The 22,220-nt window shown below is 45.4% G+C and overlaps 1 protein-coding gene across 1 annotated transcript in view; it reads right to left on the reverse strand.

Moving 5' to 3' along the window:
* Nucleotides 1-22,220, reverse strand: part of RYR2 (ryanodine receptor 2) — a 3,071,198-nt gene that overhangs the window by 416,938 nt on the left and 2,632,040 nt on the right. The window contains exon 86 of the mRNA XM_078648003.1: nucleotides 12,420-12,487. Coding sequence (XP_078504129.1) covers nucleotides 12,420-12,487 — 68 coding nt within the window. The remainder of the gene's footprint in view (nucleotides 1-12,419; nucleotides 12,488-22,220) is intronic.

Here is a 22,220-nt window from a genome sequence, read left to right on the forward strand (position 1 = left end):
TTTTTATGCATCTGCAGCACATTAAGGCAATTTGTTTAACTTGATGTTTTACAAATGTAATGCATTATTTTAGATGGCACAGCATAGAAATGAAAAGAGGGAACCTATGCTCACTGTTTCCGAGCAGCAGGACCATCTTAACAGCATTATAGGCCCCGGGCAAAGTACTGCACCCGGCCCTGCCTACATAAACACTTACAGGACTGAAAATGTGTAATTGAAAATTTGTGTTAAATTCTGGTCTGCATGGGGCCCCTATGCTCGTGGGCCTGCCGGGCAACTGCTCAGCATGCCAATGCGCAGCCGCGGGCCGTGGAGGGAGTTATGGTGGGGCAGGGAGGCGGGGAGGGGGAGGGGCAGGGTGGAGAGGGCTAAAAACCGGCATATGGATAACTACAGGTAAGTAAACAATTTAAATAATAAAACTAATTTCGTAGCGCGCACTGCACTGCATTTTGCGATGCAGTGCGCGCTACGAAATTCTTTGCATTTTTCAAAGTTTCATGTTTCATGTTGCGCACACACATGCCCTTAGGACATGTGTGTGCGCAACATATGTGCACAGATCAATTTCAGGGGTGCAACAGTGTGTCCTTTTGACACCCTGGCACCCTTGAAATTGCATTCTCAATTTGCGATTCTCTAATTGAGAATCGCAAACTGAGAATGTCTTCCAGTTCAGTCTAGGCCCATAGGAATGAATGGGGAGGTATTCCTTAATTGCGATTCGCAATTTGCGAGTCGCAATTAAGGAATGTTTAGAAATCGCTATTTTTTAAGCGATTTCTACATGCATAGGCTTTTGCGATTCCTTAATTGCGATTCCTTAAAAATCGCAATTAAGGAATCGCAAAAGCCAACATTGATGCATGTGCCTGCTAGTTCTTTACTTCTTGAATTGTGAACAGTCTCAAACTACATTCAATTTATGAAATAATTTAAATCAAATTTTTTAGTCTATCAATTTTATTGCTATAGAGTGAATCAGGTCGTTAGAGTCAGAATACCTCCATATAATGTATAAATAATGAATAAAGTAAATAAATGAGCTTTACTGTGAAACTGAAAATTTAGAATATACAGACAATGCCCACCGAAGTCAAAACATGGCTGTCAGAAACTCCAGTGCCAAAATGTTTCAATACATCTGATGACACTTAAGATTGTCAGAGCATATTTGGCCTTGTTTAATACTTCCTCAATGTTTTCATTTATTTCTGTGTCGCAGAAGTGTCAGCACAGGGTGAGAGAAAATTTGGAGTGAGATGTTATTACAGCTACAAACTGGATCCTTCTCAGTCAAACACTGTTGGGTAATAGTGATGGGGGAAGTTTTGCTCTGTTTATTTGATCAGTTTGCTCCTCTGAAACACTTGTGTTGCAGATGTGAGTTGTTTAGGAAGCACTAATCCTAGAGAGGGATTGAGAGAAAGAAAGAAAGAAAGAAAGAAAGAAAGAAAGAAAGAAAGAAAGAAAGAAACACACATATATATATATATATATACATATATACACACACACACACACACACATATATATATATATATATATATATATATATATATATATATATATATATATATATATATATATTGGTATAAATATATATTGGTATAGATATAGATACATATATATATATATATATATATATATTTTCATTACACAACCTCATACCAGTTAGGATGTCAATGCAGTGTGTTCGAAAAAGAATCACTTTAATTGTCAGCTGTTGTCGGACGTGTTTTGCCGGCCATTGCAAGAATGCTATCTAGAAGTTAAAAGAATTCCCAGAGGATTGCGAATTTTAGTGGCTCCCACATACGAAGATCCAAACCCTAATATGCTCAGGGAATGGGCCGACAATAATCAAGAATTATTGGGAAGAATGTTGGCCATCAAATATGCAGAAAACAATCGTATTAAGATAATGGAAGAAATCAATCAAATCACAACAATGCTGGATAAGGAGTCAGACCAGGATATGATCAACAAATTCAAGCTGGAAATAAAAGAGCGCTTAACCAAACTGGAAGAATAGATTAAATAAAAAGGCGCATACGTTTTTACACGATGAAATCGATTACAACAGAGGCAAAATTTTTACCTTTGCCAAAAAGTTCGACAGCTTGCGGAGGCAAAGAATGAATGTGGATGGCAAAGGTGGCCAAGATCTAAGCAGACTACCAAGTTCAGAACTGGATACTGATCCAGATGAAGGGTTAAGTGGACAAGCTAAAATCCCTGTCCTATCAGTCATCGATGAATTTGATTTTTTACAGGAGGAGCGGAGATTCAATCTCCACCCGCGTCCACCAGTAAACATCAAGCCAACAAGAGGAAGAGGCAGAGGAGCCATAGGCGCAAAGGCGCAAGACAACTCAGGCGCCAGCGAGAAATCGAGGAGCAAGCAGGGCAAATAAATGACAGTAACGAGGCATTGATAATAAATTTGACTAACATTACACTATCGGAGAAAGAGAAAACTATCTTAAACTTAGATTATCATGTTGCCCATAGATTGAAATGGATTATGTCACAACAAGGGTAGACATTTACAAATCAAGGTCTTTGAAATTGAAAACATTATTTGCTTTGTCCCAGCGACAAACAGGTGGTGAAGTACCAAGATCGGCAGAAGGGCAAACAAGAAACCTAGTGGTCAATGATATGAATTTAATGTTGGACCTGAGAGATCTTGAGTCTGATGGAAATGTAAGCAACGACTTTGAAATACCATGTACTGTTGATTGGTAAAAGAACTATCACTTTTACAGGATGTCGACATATATGGGGATGCCCCTACTACTTTCAGACCACCATCGAAGTTTGTCCCAATGACAACTAGAAACTGTGGACATTTATAATGATCTTGTGGTTAATGATAAAGATTCTGCATAAAAAAACATGTGATAAGCAAAAACCTTTTATACAGAAAACAAAAGATTACTATGCGTTAGTCAACAAGTTAGTATGTAATGAAAATTTGATTGTTCGCAATGCAGATAAGGACAGGAACGTGGTTTTATGGGATAAGGAGCAATATCTGTGGCAGGCATATAAACAGCTCAACAATCGGGTTAACTACGTGAGAGTTAAAACAGAGGTGTTGAATACTAGTTATTGCCTAATCAATGCACAGTTACAGGAATGGTATAAACAATGTTCGTTAACCAGTGAAGATTTGATGTTTCTTAAAACCAGTGTTAGACCTGGCATCATTGGCGTAAGTCTCCCTTCCATTTTGTCAGATTGCCTCCTCTGTTTTGAAATGTTTTTGCTGGGTATATGCTTTGGGCACTGTGCCCCTGCTATTCAGTGCCACAGTGCAAGTGCTCTCTATGTTAAATTGATGTACTAATTAGTGATTCCACGATTGGGTATTTGATTTACTTGTCAGACTCTAGTACAGTGCACCAAGTGTGCCCAGGGCTTGTAAATCAGAAGTGGCTGGTGGGCTTGCAGTACTGGTCCTGCCACCCACAGAAGCAGCTTGTAAAGTGTGTCTCAGGCTTGCCATTGCAAGGCCTGTGTGAAGTCTGTGACTTCCACTTCGACTTGGCAAGTGCACCCACTTGCCAGTCCCTAAACCTTCCCTTGTCTTCATATCAGACACCCCTATGGTAGGCCCAAGGGCAGGGTGCATTGTAAGTATGACATGCCCTGGTGTGTGTAGCATGTCCTAATAGTGAATTACAGCCATTTTCGTATTTCACTATTGCAAGGTTACCTGTTCTCCATAGGCCAAAATGGGCAGTTAGATTGCATTTTATAATCCTAACTGACTCAGGGAACATGGTGTAAATTCGAATTTAGTATGCCAGAATGATAAAATACATCTTTTAGTAAAGTTGGTTTTAACATTCTGTGTTTGAAAATACCACTTTTAGAAAGTAGGTATTTTCTTGTCTAACTATCCAAAGCCTGCCCCTGCTAGGTTGTGTATTCCTTGTCTGGAGTTTGAGTGACAGGGCTGGGGGATTCCAAGAGACAGAATGAGTCAGCCCAGTGGTGAAGATCTGCATCTAGATGGGAGGGAGGAGTTGCACCTAGGACCTGAATAGGGCTGGGCATTCCCTCCACAATGCTGGCTTCACCTCCTGGGGTGCGGCTGATGTCTCTGCCCTGCACTGTGAAAGAAGAGAAGGAATCATGTCAACAAAGTGCTCCAGGGCTGTGCTTTCTCTCCACAATGCTGGCTCCACCTCCTGTGGGGTGTCTGATGTTTCTGCCCTGCACTGTGAAAGGAAAGGAGGAGTCCTGTAAACAGAGTGCTCAGGAACTGGTTTGGACTAGGCAGAGACCTCCAGAGAACAAAGGATTTTGGGGTATAAATATTGGGACTCAGACCCAAGAACTTGAGATCACTTCTGGGAACAAGAAACCTTTTGCCAAGGAGAAGAACCAAGGAACCTGCAGGAGTTTGGACTGCTCCTCTGCCAGAGTGCTGTTTGCTGGGTTGGCCTGCAGTGGTTTCTTTATTGCCAAGGGAAAGGAGAAGGAACTTTTTAAGGACTTTCATCATCTACAGAATATTCTCCAAGGGCTTAAATTTGTACTTGCCTCCTGCTGAAGTCTCAGGGACAAAATACTTCATCTCCAGCTCCCCCCTGAATTTCCTTGCTGGGAATTCTAACTGCAGAAGCCTGCGTGTCGCTGGTAGCTAGAAGCGCGACACAACGATAAGAAGCGAGTCGCCACCGCAGCTGAAATCGCCACACCGCCGGAGAAGTGTGCTGCTGCCGCATCTCCCAGAAAGCGTGTCTTCGCCGAAAGCTGCCAGCTGTCGCATCACAGGAGAAGCGCGACACCATCGAGAGAGTCGCCATCGCATCACCGGAGAAGCGTGTCACAGGGCCTGTCACGGCTCCAAAGTGCAGAGTCGTAGCAAGGCTACCAGGGAGCCTACACATCGTCATTGCAACGTCATCGCATCAAGGGCGCCATCTTCGCGCATCGCACCTGGATCATCGCATCGCATCGAGGAGCCATCTTGTGCGTCGCAACCGGCCCGCAAACCGAGAATCAACGCCTCATCTCCGCACTGGTAAGGATCATGACGCATCCCCTACTCTGCGCAAGTCTTGAGGCACGACGCATCTTTTCCCCCGGATCACGGAACCAACGCATCTCTCCTTTTGCAAGCCATTTTGTTCATTTTGCGTTACGCATCCAGGTACTTTATTGAGAACTTTGTTGCATTTATCACCAACTTGAACTAAGTAACTTTTACCATCTTTAAGTCAATCTTAAGTACAGTATTGTGGATTTTATTTTCTCGTTTGTGGTCTTGTGTTAACGTCTATATAAAGAATACTTATTTTTTATAAAACCTGTGTTGTGTCATCTGTAGTGTTTTCACTGTATTACTGTGTATATTCACAAATGCTTAACACACTGCCTCTGAGATAAGCCTGTCTGCTTGTGCCAAGCTACCTAGGGGGTGAGCAGGGGTTATTTAGGAGTGTAATCCCCTATCCTGACTTAGAAGCAAGGGTCCCTATTTGGACAAAGGTGACTACCATTGCCAACTAGAGACCCCCAGATCTAACAATCAGTAATTCAATTATCCCTGTAATGTACTTGGTACCAAAAGTTCACAAAGACCCTCTAAATCGCCCTGGTCGCCGATAATTTCAGCCATTGGCAGTGCGTTAGAGAATACATCCAAATATGTAGACTCATTCCTATGCGCTTTTGTGAAACAACTTCCAGCCTACATACAGGATAGGGGGGAATTTTTGAGGAAAGTTTACCATGTCCCTTGAGAGGATGACTTTTTGCTGGTAACTATAGATGTTACTACACTATATACCAGCATCAAGCATAAGGATGGTGTCAATGCAATAAAACACTTCTTAGGTAATCGTCCATTAAAATTGTGGTGCCATACACAAATGCTACTATCAATGATATTGAGATGCCTGGAAAATAATTTCTTTTTCTTCGATGGAGAACTCGCTCATCAAATTCGCGGTACGGTGATGGGCACCTGCTTCACCCCCAGCTCTGCTAATCTGCATATGGGCTGGTGGGAGGAGCATGTGGTCCAGTCGCTTTTTCAGGTGGAATGGCAGGAAAACATAATGCACTGGAGTCGCTATATTGACGATTTATTTGTCGTATGGAAGTGCACAGAAGAGAGTGTAAGAGATTTTATAACAAAACTTCAGGTAAATGATCTTAATCTCAAATTTACCTGTACCATCAGTCCAACCGAGGTTACTTTTCTCGATCTCACTGTGTTTGTGCATGAGGGAAAATTGGAAACTAAACTTTATCAAAAGCCAACTGCTGGCAACACGCTGCTCCACTCGTCAAGTTTCCACTCAAAAAACCTGATTGGAAGCATCCCTTTTGGGGAGTGTCTATGAACAATGAGAAATTGAAGCAACAAACAGAATCTTGAAGAAGAGTTAGTCCATTTAAGAAACTGTTTTACAACTAGAGGTTATTCAGAAGCTGGCATAGATTCAGCTATTCAGAAAGCAAGCAAAAAATCCAGGGGAGAGATTCTCTTCAACAAAAGTAAACAAAGTAAGTCAGAGAAGGTGACTGAAAACCAGTGTAGAATGATCACCACATGCAACGAACAGCAACACAGCCAGAGACATATACTACAAAACCACTGGCACATAATCCGTAATGATACCATTCTAGGCAAACTTGTACAATGAAAGCTTCAAATTACTTTCAGGCGGGCGAGGTCCTTAAAGTAGACACTTGTAAGTAATATGTTACCCACACCCCAACCTAAAAAATCAGCTGCTTCCTGGTTAAGTAAGAAAGATGGCTTCAATAAATGTACTAAATGTAAAGCCTGTACCCATAGAAAAAACGTCTCGGCTTATACCTCAAGTTTTTTTGAAAAAGAGAAGAAAATAAAAGGCCAGTATTCATGTAAAACGGATTTTGCTGTCTACGTGCTTCAGTGACCTTATGGACTGAAGTACGTAGGTAGTACTATCCTACCTGTGCACAAGCGTGTCTTACAACACTTAAGAGAAATAAAAAATGGGGACAAATATTACCCAGTGGCTCGCCACTTTGAACAAATGCATGGCAAAGACACAAAAGGTCCAGTGTATTTTGTAATTGATGCCATCACGCTAAATGTAAGAGGTGGGAACCGGGAGAAGAAATTGGGGAAGCTCGAATCGTGCTAAATCATAGAATTAAATACTAAAATCCCGGAAGGCCTCAATTTGGAAGAGGATTTCCATACACATTTGTAAATACTAATCATGCTGCTTCTCTCTGTATTCCGTGCATTTTAATTGTTTTAATTTCTGCACAAGCACTTTGTGACAGAGGATTAATGACAATGTGGGTATGTGCCCACTTGGGCAGGATTGACTAAAAATTATATTACAGGTTTGAATTATGAACTATATTGTTGATGAAATAAGCCCACTGGGGTGGCATTTTCAGTCTTTCAGGTTTTACGACTAATAGTTCTGTTACATTTTAATACCCATTGCGGTTTGGAGTAATTGACAATTGTAAAAATGTACTCAAATTTGAGAATATTTACGGTACATGATTATTGTTAAATCTGCATTGAATAATGAATTTTATTACCAAATTTATTTAGGTGATATTAGACAACCCACAATGAACTACCAGTCTGTCTTCACTGTCATCAATGCAGTACCTCTCATGTGACACATTGTTGAAAAATGGTTGAAAAAACGTTATTAAACTGTTACTGTTACAGTGAGCAAGCCTGCTGGGCAGGTGAAACGTGTCCGACAACAGTCGCCAATTAAAGTGATTCTTTTTCAACGACACAGCGTCGACATCCTAACTGGTGTGAGGTTGTGTGGTGAATTAATTTGGACCTTACTTGTTTGGTCTAGAACATTGACGCGGGAATTACACAAGTATCGTATGGTAATAAATATATATATATATATATATAAATATATCTTCAAGGTGCGTAGGTGTGGAGTTAAGAAAAGTCAATCTATATTTACATATATGCAGTCACCGTTCTATATTTTGGCCCTCAATATTTTGGCTACAATATTGAGGTATCACTACATTTTTTACTTGATATTCCAGACTACAATTGTTTCACCCAACTGGTCTATTTAACTCTCTTATAAGATCACAGTAGATGGTGCAGAAAATGTGGAGCAATGTCAAAAATATATGGTTGTCAGACCCACCACTGTGCTCTACATCCGCTGCAGGTTAAAAAGGAAACCTATTTTCTTATATTAAATCAATCACCCCTAAAGTGTGTAGTGTATACCCATTGCGCTGCGCGCCTAATCTGTAAAAACTAGAAAACATAATATTTGGCGTAATGGGTCCCCACAGTGACTAATTGCCCAACATCATGTTTTAACTCAGTAGGGTATCTAGTTTCTCCATGAACATTCCTAGGTACTTTTATAAGTGGTTGGGAAATGCCAGCATGAAAATGAAAACTATTTTCCAATCAGTATTAAAAATTTGAATTTAATGGTGAAATCTGATTTAGGATAATTTACTGAAAGAAGTAACTTCATAAAAATGAACCTTGTGCTGCCTAATTCAAAACTAGGCTAAAATCAGTTTTATCACTTATCTCACAGGCAATGGCTCAAAACACATTCCTGACTGGAATACCAACCCTGCTCTCCAGAAGAAAATGCTTTAGTCTCCAGGCCCAGAAAAAAAGTGATGTTGTTAACAATTGTCCACCTAATTGGCAATAGCCATCTGGGAGGGGGACAGGATCAATTGGTATCAGAAAGGTCAGCATTCATACTACCTCTTTTCACTTGGAGGTGTCAAAAAGGATTGATGGGATCTTCTATTCATTCCAGGGCCCTCCTAGATTTTCTGGCTTCAGTCACAGAAGAAGAAAAAACTTTTTTGGCCCTGCCCCAGGGAGGACACCTCATCAAAAAAGGAGAGTGTTATAGGCAAATACCCTTCTAATGGAATGGGCTAGACATTTTTTATTAAGGGCATCTTGGATTTTTTTCTGTAAATCTAGTCGGAAGTGGTAAAAAAAGGAGGTGGTCATGTTAATGGAAAGTATGCAGAATTGGGTCAGACAATATTTCCAATCACTCGCTAGTGCAGAGCATGAAACTAGCATTTCATCACCACCATTTCAGTACATTACTGAAATTGACAAGACTACACCTGAAGTAAACATCGCTGCTGGAAAAAAGAAGACTCTAGGACTCCTAACTCATGTTATCACCTAGAGACAGGATCCACTCTCCAAGGGCTGGGGGGCTGGCCTTATGTTTTCCAGCTCGAAGGACACTAAAGCAGAGGGAATCCAGACTTTCAGAGCAGTAGGCACTGTAGGGGCCCTGGCTGGAGAGAGATGTCATGCTTAGAAGAGAGCATTTAGGACGTGACATCTGCAGCAGTTGGAGAAAAGTGAGGCTGGGCTAGCAAGGGTGCACCTTATAGGAGCCACGAAAACAGGGTTCTTCTGCGTAGACAGAAGGAAGTCTTCCAGCCCATGGTTCTCAGATTCTCTTCAAACAGAAAAAGAGTGCTGCAAGGTGCATGAACGGAAATGGAAAAAGGAATACTATTTAATAGAAAAAGAGAACTCTAAACTAGCATTAAAAGAATATCATGGCTCAATACCAAAAGCTAAACAAGCCAACTATTAGGATCGGATTGAAAAGGCAGGGAATAGGTCGAGAGAGATTTTCTCAATTGTTAAGAGGTTTATGGCCCCATCAGTGTATGTTACTTTCCATTCAGTCTCGACTGAATGGTGTAAAAAGCTAGCCAGGTTTTTAATACAAAGATTTTAAGCATTCATGCCAGTTTGTCATCAGGTTTAATACCAGATAAAAACTCCTTGATAAAACAGCAAGCCATTGTTGATTCCCCTTCTAATATAAAGTTGAGCACCTTTGAGCCTATTTCTCTGGATTATTCTCTGCAGGCTTGGAAGGCCACTAAATCTGGCTCTCCTGTAGATGTACGTCCCCCCTAAATGAATGGCATTAGGGGTAGACATTATTAATCCGGTGGCTAATTTGATTTTAAATACATCAATAAGGACAGCTACAGTCCCTAGTGTATGGGAGCAGGAAATGATTCTTCCACTGATAAAAAAAGTATGCAACAGATCGAGCCATTCCAGCTAAATATAGGCCAATCTCCCTATTACCTGCCCGATATAGAATTTTAGAGAAAAGGGTGAATAAACAGCTATCTAGCTTGGAAGCAAACAATCTGCTTCACCCTAGTCAGTCGGGCTTAAGAGCTCAATATAGTACAGATACAGCACTGGTGGAGTCATCAGACTATATTAGAGGAACGCTGGATGCTGGGGGAGTGGCTGTATTGATTATGCTCGACCTATCAGCAGCATTCAATACGGTTCCCCACTCAATGTTGCTGGACTGTCTTCAGGCCATTGGAGTAACAGGGCAGGTTCTGGACTGGCTAACGCCATTTATAGCTAAGAGAAGCCAACATGTTTGTATTCCTCCATGCTACACCAATCTATGTGATGTGCTTACAGGAGTCCCTCAGGGCTCTGCCCTTAGCCCTACGCCTTTTAATTTAAATCTTACTTCTCTGGCTCAACTAGCAGAAGAACTGGGAGTTTAAGTGATGTCCTATGCACATGATACACAATTGCTTTTCTCTTGGAACAAGGGAGTTGAGCTAAAGAGTACACAGATTAAATCTTGCCTAACTGCTGTTTTTCATTAGTTAGCAACGGCTCAACTCGAATACAATGAGGAGCAAACCGAAATTCTCTTCTTTGGAAAGATTTCATCAACTTTCTGCCAAACCTTTTGGCCGGATGATGCCTCTCCCCTAGGACCCCAGAAATACTCAGTTAAAAATCTGGGTATTAAATTTGATAACAGGCTGTCCTTTAGAGCTCAAGTAAAAATGCTGCTAGGCACTTGTTTTGGGATTATGAGGCCCCTAAAGAAATTCCTGCCTCTCTTACCCTTCTCATCACTCCAAGTGAACCAGAATGTGGTGGCCAGGCTTCTGTTAAAAGTTCCTATGAGAACACAGATTGCGCCACATCTGCATGCACTTCATTGGTTACCCATCAGGGAACTAGTCAAATATAAGGCTCTCGTATTGGTACATGACGTCTTTTAGCAATTGGGGCCCTCCTACCTCCAAATTTGATATGGTTTTCATAACCCCACAAGACAGCTGATACCTGTGTCAGAGAACCCCAGGATTCAGCGGGAAAGAGCAGGAGGAAGGTCTGTAGTACACCTGGGTTCAACAGCATGGAATCAGCATTCTCTGGACCTGTGGACTATGAGTGACATAGCAATGCTTGAGAAGAAACTTAAAACCTGGCTTTTTGTGCAGGCTTTTCTTCATTTTCTGACTTCGCTGCTTTGCACCAGGACACTCCTTGGAGTAAATGTGCGTGGTTTTAATTGCTATCATCATCATTCTGCGGTGAGCTTTTTGTTATGATGAAAACTGGTTTGGCGTGCCCTGCACAGCTATAGCTTCAAGCCTTGTCCTGGTGGAGAATTCTGAGAACCAAATAGTGAATACGTTTGAAAGTGGAAAACTGGACTCAAGCAAATCTATCCCATCCACAAAGCGACTTCGGAAGCTATGAAATCGAGCTTTGCCCCCTTGTAGCTTTTGGCACCAAAACAAATGACTCCGTCAGAAGCTCGACTGCTATGAAAGCAAATTTAAGGAACTCTTTCCTATTTTAGTTTTGGCCATTCCCTACTGGAATTATTAGAACTGAATCACAGAAACTAAGTCAGAAGGTATTGACTGAGGCAACGTGCCTTGTGTATCTGACTTCTACTCCAATGCAGACGCACCAAGCTCCGAGTCAAATGCAAACTGAGGCTTTACATTAATGCTTTACTTTTTCTAGGCACATTTTGCCTTAAAAACTTCTAATTTCATAACTTCTATTCTCCCTATCCAATTGTGATTGGCTTTGGGTGTATTTTTGCTTATCAAAAGGTTTCTAAATTGGTTTGGCAATTTTATTGCGTTGATTTCTTGACTTTAAAAATGTTAGTACTGCTTGAACTTTATATTCATTTCTCTGTGAAACTGCCTGATGCTTTTGCCAGAGATACCAGGAGCTTGTTTCGCTGATCAGAGTTTCACTGAGGCTTGAAACGAGGCCTCACCACGGTGAGTTTATATGTGTTGATAAGGGTTACCATTTCACACATTAATAACCCACTTTCTGGCAATTGCTTAATGTGTTTTCATTCTAAAGATATTTTATTTTCCCGACTTAGGTGTGTGAAATAGTTAGGAACAAAAATAAAATCAAACGACTAAGTAAAAAAAATGATTGAATGCAAACATCAACGTGATAGCCTCAACACTACAAATTCAACAGGATAACATAACGTACCATAATACACAATAGGATTACTTTAGATTTCCCCAAGATGGATGCCTATTACAGAAAACATTATACATACACTTTTTTCCCCACTTCCGCTTTAACTTCATCTTTTTCATCCTTTTCACCTTCCGTACCTTTTTCTGCCTAGAAATAGCAAACAGAGAAAGTCAATGCAAAAGTAGGAGTAATCTCTAGATGATGCTACTGAGAAGTGTTCAAGCGCTGTATTCGATTGGAGAAAAACAATATCAATACCCATGGATGTTCCACTTTCGTGACTAGTTAATGAGAGGCAACAACTAAAACATCATCAAAATTATACTTATGACAGGAATATGTTCAGTTGTCCACTTTAATCACCCTTTATATGCACAAAGGTAACATCCCAAATTTGTAAAACCATATCATATTCTCTCTGTACCACTGGCCTTTGAAGATAGTATTCAGATTCAGGGGCTTATTTTCAAGCCCATTGTGCCACTGGTTTGTCCCTTTTCTTAAAGCACCGGCAGTGCAGTGGGCTTCCTCATAATTACAAGGCCATGTAAAGTCACCCTGCGTGATTTTTCATAGCCTTGCAAACATGTTTCCCTTTCACGCAAAACTTTGCGTGAAAGGGGCGTTCCATGGGTGTTGCGGTGGGTGTTCCCATGCAACATCCTTGGAACTTGACGCATTCCCAGATTTACAACACTTTGTAAACCTGGGAATGTGTCAGAATCCTACACCTCCCCAGGGAAGGCACAAGGACGCGCAATGGGGACAAAAACTTTTATTTCTCCTTGTTTTTTCCTCTTTCTATGCACGATGCATACTGCAGCATGCATTGAAAGAGAAAAATACCATTACAGATTGTTTTTGTGCAGGAATGCGTCTCTTCTGACACAAAAACAATCATCCCCTCAGTGCAGACACCCTTGCAAAATGACGCAAGGGTGTCTGCACTGGCGCACAAATGCTCTTTGTGCACCGGCACAGAGGAGAAGGGCAGGAATGCGCCGTATCTTGTAGATACGGCACGCTCCCGACCTTTTGTTTGACGCATGGAAGTGCAGTAGGAAGGCATTCTGCGGTGCGTCAAAATATTGTTAATGAGGCCCTCAATGTTGAACTGGATATCATGCAGTCTGGTACTCTCAGATAGGCCAGGAAGAAGGGGCACAAATGTGGGGTTTCTTTGGTTCTGTGATGGCCCACAGGATCAAAAACATGGCCTATATGCGTGCCCTTTCAAGCAGGTCCATCTTTCAGCGCTAGAGTGCTCGAAGTTTCAGTCCCACACTGTTCATGTGTAGATCATTTCATCACTTTTCAACCTCTTCTCCTGCATCTCTCAGTATGACCAGACACTGCTAAAGCATGCCCATAACAAGCATTTCCATACTCATCTTTAATGGTTAATATTTACAAGTAATTTATAATATTCAAGGCACCAGGTGTTCTTCTACCACAGCACTCCTCAACTCATTTCCCTTTCTGCTTTTTCGTTACACATTCTTGTCTTGTTGTCTTGGAAACCCTCAACCATTAATTACGACCAGTGATATATACTATCTCCTCTGTGGTGACATAGTAGGTTGCTTCATCATCTGGTTCCGCACCTGGGTACTCACTTCTCCAGGTGAGTGACACCTAAGTTAGGGGGGGGGAGAATATCTGGAAGAAGATACTGTTGGGAAAGGTGCAGAAAAAGTAAAACTACCTCCTATACCTGTAAAAAGTGGTTTTTAATGTGAAAAGTGGGATAGGGTTAAGGTTAAAATCTAGGTGATGTTCAAACGTATTAAAAGTCCTGCCATATATGCCCATTTGTGTAAGTGGCCTTCATCAAGACATTATTGATCTGTTGCTTATTATCAATCGGTGCTGCACTCAGGTAAGTACAATCACTAATGGGTCTTCGTTAATATTGTACAACAGATATTTTTGTGAGAGGTGTGGTTGTTGCCTGTAAGCACAAGTTACTTACCTTCAGTAACGATATATCTGTAAGAAACAGTAGTTAGTGTTAGATTCCTTACCTTAGAATATCCCCAGGCGTCAGACTGGATCCAGAAAGTTTTGCTTAGCAGTACCCCTGCGCGTCGGTAGGAGTCGTCTGCGGCTCCGCGTCCGTCGTCGGCGTCGTGATCGCTGGAATGACGTCATCGGAGTACTTAGACGCCGCCCTCGGGCGCTGACGTCAGTTCTTGTACATAGTTTTCCGTGCCAGGAATGCAGAGCCATGCCAGAGACCGACACTGGTGCCAGGAAACTAGGGCGCTCAAAGGGATGTCCTTAACCCTAGATATCGGTTCGCAGAACGGGGAGGATAGGTGGGGCGGTAAGGAATCTAACACTAACTACTGTTTCTTACAGATATATTGTTACCGAAGGTAAGTAACTTGTGCATTTGAAAGAAACAGGTTAGTGTTAGATTGCTTACCTTAGAATAGATACCCCAGCAATACCAACCCCGGTGGTGGGTCTGCGAACCAAGATCACACCAGAAAGTACTGGAGAACGGAATGGCCGAAAAAGCCATCTCTCCGTACTTGGCTGTCCAGGCAGTAGTGTTTAGCAAACTTGTGCAGCGAAGCCCACGTAGCTGCCTGACAGATGTCCTGCAAGGGGACTCCCCGAACCAAGGCAGTAGTAGCCGCCGTGGCCCGAGTGGAATGGGCCCTCAGCTCAACAGGAGGCTACTTTTTCACCAAGGAGTAACAGACCTCGATGCACAACACGACCCACCGAGAGATGGTCCGCTTGTGCACCACCAGTCCCTTCTTCGGGCCCACGTAACCAACAAAGAGCTGGTCGTCCACCCTGAACTGGCGTGTGCGGACTAGATAAAAGGAGAGCGCACGTTTTGGGTCCAGACGGTGGAGCCTCTCCTCCTTTGAGGGAAGCGGAAGCGGAAAGAAGGTGGGCAAGGTGATGGACTGCCCGATATGAAAGGCTGTGACCACCTTGGGCAGGAAAGAAGGACGAGTCCTCAAAACAACCTTTGCCCGGATGGACAGAGAGGAAAAGAGGTTTAGAAGATAGAGCCTGGAGCTCACTCACTCTCCTGGTAGAGGTGATGGCAACCAGGAATGCAGTCTTAAGAGTTAGGAGACAAAGAGGACAATTATGAAGTGGATCAAAGGGAGCGCACATCAGATACGTAAGTACAAGATTCAAGTCCCTCTGAGGGTTCACGAAGGGAACAGGAGGAAACATGTGTGTGATGCCTTTCAAGAATCTATTTACAACAGGGCTCGAAAGGAGCGCACATCAAATAGGTGAGAACAAGGTTCAAGTCCCACTGAGGCATCACGAAAGGAACAGGAGGAAACATGTGCGTGATGCCTTTCAAGAATCTATTTACAACAGGGGACTTGAAAAGAGAAGGATGATCAGGAAGCCTCAAGAGGGCATATATGGTAGAGAGGTAGCCCTTAATAGTGCCCAGAGGAGAGCCCTGCTGGGCAAGAGAAAGAAGGAAGAGGAGAACCTCTGAAAGGGGGGCAGAGAGTGGATCCACAGCCTTTGCTGTGCACCATGCCACATATTTGTTCCACCTGCAGGCATAAACTGATTTTGTGGAGGGACGCCAGGCTGCCAGAATCACATCACAGACTTCAGGAGGCAAGTCAAATGGCCTCAACTGCCGCCGCTCAATCTCCAGGCATGGAGGTGGAGGTTGGACAGGTTCGGGTGGAGGACCGTCCCCTGCTGCTGCGACAGAAGGTCCTCCTGTAGAGGCAGATGAATCGGGGGATCAACTGACATGCTGAGTACCTAGGGATACCAGTATCTTCGTACCCCGTCCGGAGCCACAAGGATGACTTGGGCCCGGTCGCGCTTGATCTTCTTCAGCACTCTGGGCAGAAGTGGTATAGGTGGAAAGGCGTACAACAGACTGCAGCTCCACTCGCGACGAAAAGCGTCTCCGAACGAGTGCCGCTTTGGAAATTCCAACGCGCAGAACTGATAACATTGCGCGTTCTCTTCGGTGGCGAATAAATCTTACCAAGGCTCTCCCCACTGCTGAAAGAGGCCTTGCGCCACGTCCGAGTGCAGACGCCATTCGTGATCCATCATGCATCGGCGGCTGAGTTTGTCTGCCCTGGCGTTCAGGGGACCTGCCAGGTGTTGAACCACCAGGGTGACGCCCTGGTGTTCCAGCCATTGCCAGAGGTGCAGAGCCCCCTGACAAAGGGTCCACAACCCCACCCGCCCTGTTTATTGCAGTACCACATGGTGGTGGTGTTGTCTGTGAACACCTGCACTACACTTCCCCGGACAGAGGGAAGGAATGCTTTCAGTGCAAGCCGGATCGCCTGCAGCTCCAGAAGGTTGATGTGGAGCTGGGACTCCGCCGGAGACCAGAGGCCTCTGATCTCCGCCTCTCCCATGTGGCCCCCCCAGCCCAGGAGGGACGCATCTGTCACTACTACATGCGTCAGATGGGGTAGGGAGAGGGATCTGCTGCTGACCCAATCGTGGTCCATGAGCCACCACTGCAACTGTCTTGCAGTGCCCTCCGAGATCCGGACATGGTCGAACAGGTTGCCCTGATGCTGGGCCCACTGAAACTTCAGATCCCACTGCAGAGCCCGCATCCGCCACCTGGCGAGATGCACCAGAAGGATGCAGGAGGCCATCAGCCCCAGAAGCCGCAGCATCAACCTGACCGAGACTCGGGATAAAGGCTGATAGATCGGAATCAGAACCTGAATATCCCAAACCCACTGTTCGGGAGGAGAAATCCAGAACCACTCCGATGAAGGGGAGCTTCTCAGAGGGGCACAGGTGTGACTTCGGCACATTGATGGAGAACCCCAGCAGGTGCAGGAGGTCGGCCGTTGTCTGGAGGTGGCTGAAGACTGTCTGGGGCGAGCCCACCTTCAACATCCAGTCGTCGAGATAGGGTAAGACTGAGAACCCCAATCTGCGCAGATGAGCTGCGACCAACGCCATCACTTTCGTGAACACCCGAGGGGCGCTGGTAAGGCCGAAGGGGAGCACAGTATACTGAAAGTGCTCGTGGCCTACCCTGAACCGCAGGTAGCGCCGGTGGGCCGGCAGGACCGGGATGCGGAAATACGCGTCCTGCAAGTCCAACGCTACCATCCAGTCTCCTGGGTCCAGGGCAGCTAGGACCTGAGCCAAAGTCAGCATCTTGAGGAAGCTGTTGATGCTCCGTAGGTCTAAGATAGGGTGTAGGCCTCCTTTGCCCTTCTTGGGTACCAGAAAGTAGTGGGAATAGCCACCATGTCCTACTTCTGGCCCAGGAACGCGCTTGATGGCCCCCTGGGCCAAGAGGGCCATGACTTCCTCCTGCAGAAGTTGCAAGTGATCCCCGACATGCGGTGGCACTGCGGTGGCATGGCTGGAGGGGTCGCCTCGAAGGGGAGGGAGTAGCCCCTTAGGACGATTTGCAGCACCCACCTTTCCGATGTGATGGTACGCCAGTGAAGGAGGTGATGGCAAACCCAGCCCCCCACTGGCGTCGAATGGGCCTGAAAGCTCGGACTAGGAAGGCTTTGAGGCAGATGCTGCTGGGGCGGATGTGGACTGACCTCGCCGTTGTGCCCCGGCACTGCCACTGCGGTTACCACATCCGCGACCGCGTTGAGACTGGCTCTGCGGCCCGTAGCTAGCTGGACGTGTGGGGATGCCCCTGTCTTGGCTATGAAAGGGGCGAAAAGCGAACTTTTGCTGATGTTGGTCTAGGCCCAAGGGTTTGGCCGTAGCCCTGGAGTCCGTGAAACGCTCCAGCGCACTGTCCGCTTTGTCACCAAAGAGGCGACTGCCATCAAAGGGCATGTCCATGAGGGTGGCTTGGACATCCCCTGAAAAGTTGGCGGACCTCACCCAGGCCTGGCGGCGAACCGCCACTGTCGTTGCAATGGCCCTACCCAGTCAGTCCGTGGTATTGAGTCCACACCGTATGGAGTAGCGTGCTGCGTCCCGCCTTCCGCTAGGGCTTGGCTGAGCTTTGCCCGGGCTTCCTCCGGGCACTGCGGCAGCACTTCCACAACTGTATCCCACAGCGAGTGGGTGTAACGGCCCAAAAGGCAGGCAGTGTTGACAGACTGCAGCCCCAAACTCAGGGAGGAGAACAGTTTCTTGCCAAACTGATCGTACCTTTTGGATTCCCAATCTGACGGAGCGGTCGGGAATGCGGTCTGGGATGTAGAGGCCTCGATCACCAGGCTCACGGGGGTGGGGTGAACGGACAGGAAGCTGGGGTCACCCGGAGCCGGCAGGTGGCGTCGGGCCATGTTGCGATCTACAGGAAGGCCTGTAGTGGGCTTGGACCAGGTGCCCACCAGAACGTCGGTGAGGGCTTCGTTAAACGACAGGAGAGGCTCCGAGGAGCTTGCCTGCGGTTTGAGCACCTCAGTGAGGAGGTTAGTCCTCACGGCCGCGACAGAGAGCTCAAGAGCCAAGGCCTTGGCCGCCCTAGTCAACACCACGCTGTAAGCAGCCCCCTCCTCCGTAGCCACGGTAGGAGAGAAGACAAATCCAGTGTCAGGCGAAGTGTCCAGACCACTGGCCTCTCCCAGCTCGTCTGCCCAGTCCTGGCTCAACTGGCACTGCCATACCAGAGGGTCCTCAGACCCCTCTCAGTCTCCCTTGTCATCCATCCCCTGATAATCACGGAAAAAGGATGGAGCAGGGTCATAGGTGAATTGCTCACCTACCGGCGTCGAAGACGGCGCCAAGCGGCGCCGGTCCGACGCTGGATCTAGACCAGGGTGAGGACCAGGGATGACGATGTCCGGGGACGGCGGCGTGGGCGACACCAATGGTGATGGCGCCAGCGGAGGGGTCGTAAGGTCGACTGGCGACGCCACAGATCCAGGCCTGGATCTTGCAGAGCCCTGCGGCGTTGGGACGAAGTCGCCGACGGCGCTGGGGTTGAAGCACCCGACGGTGTTGGGGCCGGAGCCGCCGGCCCGCTAGGGCTCCCAGACGGACCCGCGGTGCCCGAAGGCGCCTTGGCGGGTTCCGCCAGAGGGAAGTGCGGCCGCAAGGAATGCGCTAATCTCCTCCGGCGTCGCGTGCAGCCCAGGGACCGGCAGGTGTAAAGCTGGATGCAGCGCTTGCGGCTTCGGCGGAGCCACGTGGGCGACGTCGCATGAGCGTCGGGGGGAGTCGGAAGAGCGATGTCGCTTCTTTGACTTTTTTTTTGAGTGCCTCGACTTACCTGAGGACTTGGAGCCCGATGAGTGGTGGTGACTCGTCGAGCGGCGATGACTACGGCCCTGTAACCGGTCCCTCGACCTCCTCCTCGACCGGGAACTCGAGCGGCACGGGACCGCTCCCGCCTAGCCTTCGAGGTCAAGGCCCGGCAGTCGGGGCAGGACTTGTCATCGTGGTCGACCCCGAGACAGTAAAGGCACCAACGGTGGGGGTCGGTCACAGACATAAAGCGGTGAAAATCGTTGCAGGGTTTGAACCGGGCATCCCTATCGGCACCGCGCGTCGAGGAATCGACTTGAGAAGGATCCAAAAGGATCAAAAACGGTTAGTCAAAAATTGACTAGGAGTACAGCTCTTCCCGGATCTGCGATTGCTGGTGCGTAAAAAAGAAGAACTGACGTCAGCGTGCGAGGGCGGCGTCTAAGTACTCCGACGACGTCATCCCGGCGATCACGACGGACGCGGAGCCGCAGACGACGCCTACTGACGCGCAGGGATACTGCTACGCAAAACTTTCCGGATCCAGTCTGACGCCTGGGCATATTCTAAGGTAAGGAATCTAACACTAACCTGTTTCTTTCAGACGACAAAGTCGATTGAGTTGGCCCCAGGAACTTTTACCCCATTGTTTAAGAAGTGCCCAGGAGTCATACCCACCAACCAGCTGGTGTCAGGCATACTTGTGGCATCTTCCGTCAGAACACATTCTAGACCTGTAAAAGATCGGAAGAGGATTGGACCTGCTGTATGTGACCTGAGAGAAGCCATGAAGGACTGAACTTGAACCATCTTGAACCCAGGACAAAGAAATGGAATCCAGCGCTCAGTTGGCCTACATCATGTGTGGCTACAAGGAAACAACAAGCTGTAAAAGACCTTATCCAGGAACTACCCAGCCAACTGATGTTAACTGGACCTGGGCTGGGCATTGCTGGTGGCCTCTGCCTTGTGTCCTAAAAGTCTCTAAGTGCCCTCCCCTGGAATTCGGGGGCCTCAAAAGTGTACTCCTGTGGTTGGGAAGTAAAAGACTATGGGGCACATGCATCAATATTGCTTTTTGCGATTCCTTAATTGCAAAAAATAAGGAATCGCAAGTAAGGAATCGCAAAATGCAATGCATCAAGAAATCACTAAAAAAATTGCGATTTCTTAATACTCCTTAATTGCGAGTCGCAAATTGCGAGTCGCAATTAAGGAATACCCCCCATTCATTCCTATGGGCCTAGAGGCCCATTGGAATGAATTGGAAGACATTCTCAATTTGCGATTAGCAATTAGCGAATCGCAAATTGAGAATGCGATTTTAAGGGTGCAGGGGTGTCCAAAGGACACCTTGTTGCACCCCTGAAATCAATCAGTGCACATTTGTTGTGCACACACATGCCCTAAAGGCATGTGTGTACACAACATGAAACTTTGAAAAATGCACAAAAGTGCATTTTTCAAAGTTTTCGCAAATTACCATGAGGTTCAAACTCATGATAATTTTCATGCATTGCATTTAAGGAATTGCAAAATGCGATTCCTTAAATGCAATCGCAATTTGAGAATTCGCAAATATATGCAAATTCTCAAATTGCGAGGGCCTTCCCCCTTCATGCATTCCAAAAGCAGATTTTGCAATCGCAAACGGACGATTATTGCGATTCGCACCGTTTGCGATCGCAAAATCCTTTGATGCATGTGCCCCTATGTCAGAAGGTTAAAAAAGAACTTGGTTGGTGTGTCCAACCAGCGTTCCATTGTGGTCGACCTCAAATCCTGCCTAAATCCTAGTCGACTATGACCATTGGTTATCATTGATGCTTTGTGCTTTGGAGCTATTTCTACTTGAAAAATGCATATATCCAGTTCCACTTATTGGATTTTTTTCATTTTGATGTCATTTTGTTAGTTTATTATATTTTACTCTATTTCTATAACTCAGTTTGGGATTTTACTGTTTTGTAATTTGATTTTATCACTTTTCTGGTGCACCTAAATACTTTACACATTGCTCTAAAACAAGCTAGTCTGCTCCAAGCCATAGCTACCAAGGGGTTGAGCTCAGTCTAATTTAGTGACTTTAAGGGTTCGCCGTGACAAAGGTTGTGATTATTTCTTGAATGGGGCAGTTGCCCATCCCAAATAATAATCCAATCTCCTGCAGAGTGTATGAATGGGACATTACACATGTTAAGGTATTGATTCATTTCATTTTTCATTTCAAGAATCTTTATTCGGTGATTAAAAAAAAAAACACCATAAAAGCACACATATATATACATAAATAGGAAGAACATTAAATCTTAATCAAGATCATAACACCATAAAAACACACAAATATATACATAGCTAAGAAAAGCATTAAATCTTAGTCAAGATCCTTGTACATGAATAATACAGTAAAAATCCCAACATGCAGGGCCGTAAATTTAAAACATAAAATCCCAGGTCGTTCATTCCTCTCCCTTCGTCATCCTTAAACGAACCGCCACCTTGATAAAATTCATGACACAACATAAGGTTAGCGGATCGGAAGCTTGTTGCAGATAGATTAAAGCATCCCTGGCATGTTCCAATTGGGCTTTTTTTAATATGTCTACTAGAAATCTACGCCTAGGCATAGAAAAATAGGGGCAAAGCAAAATGAGATGAAGGGAGTCCTGCGGAGACCGATTGTCGCAGCCGCAGGGTCCCTTCTGCTCAATTGACATGGTGA

This window comes from Lissotriton helveticus, chromosome 6, assembly GCF_964261635.1.
Source record: "Lissotriton helveticus chromosome 6, aLisHel1.1, whole genome shotgun sequence".
In the NCBI taxonomy this organism is placed as follows: Eukaryota; Metazoa; Chordata; class Amphibia; order Caudata; family Salamandridae; genus Lissotriton; species Lissotriton helveticus.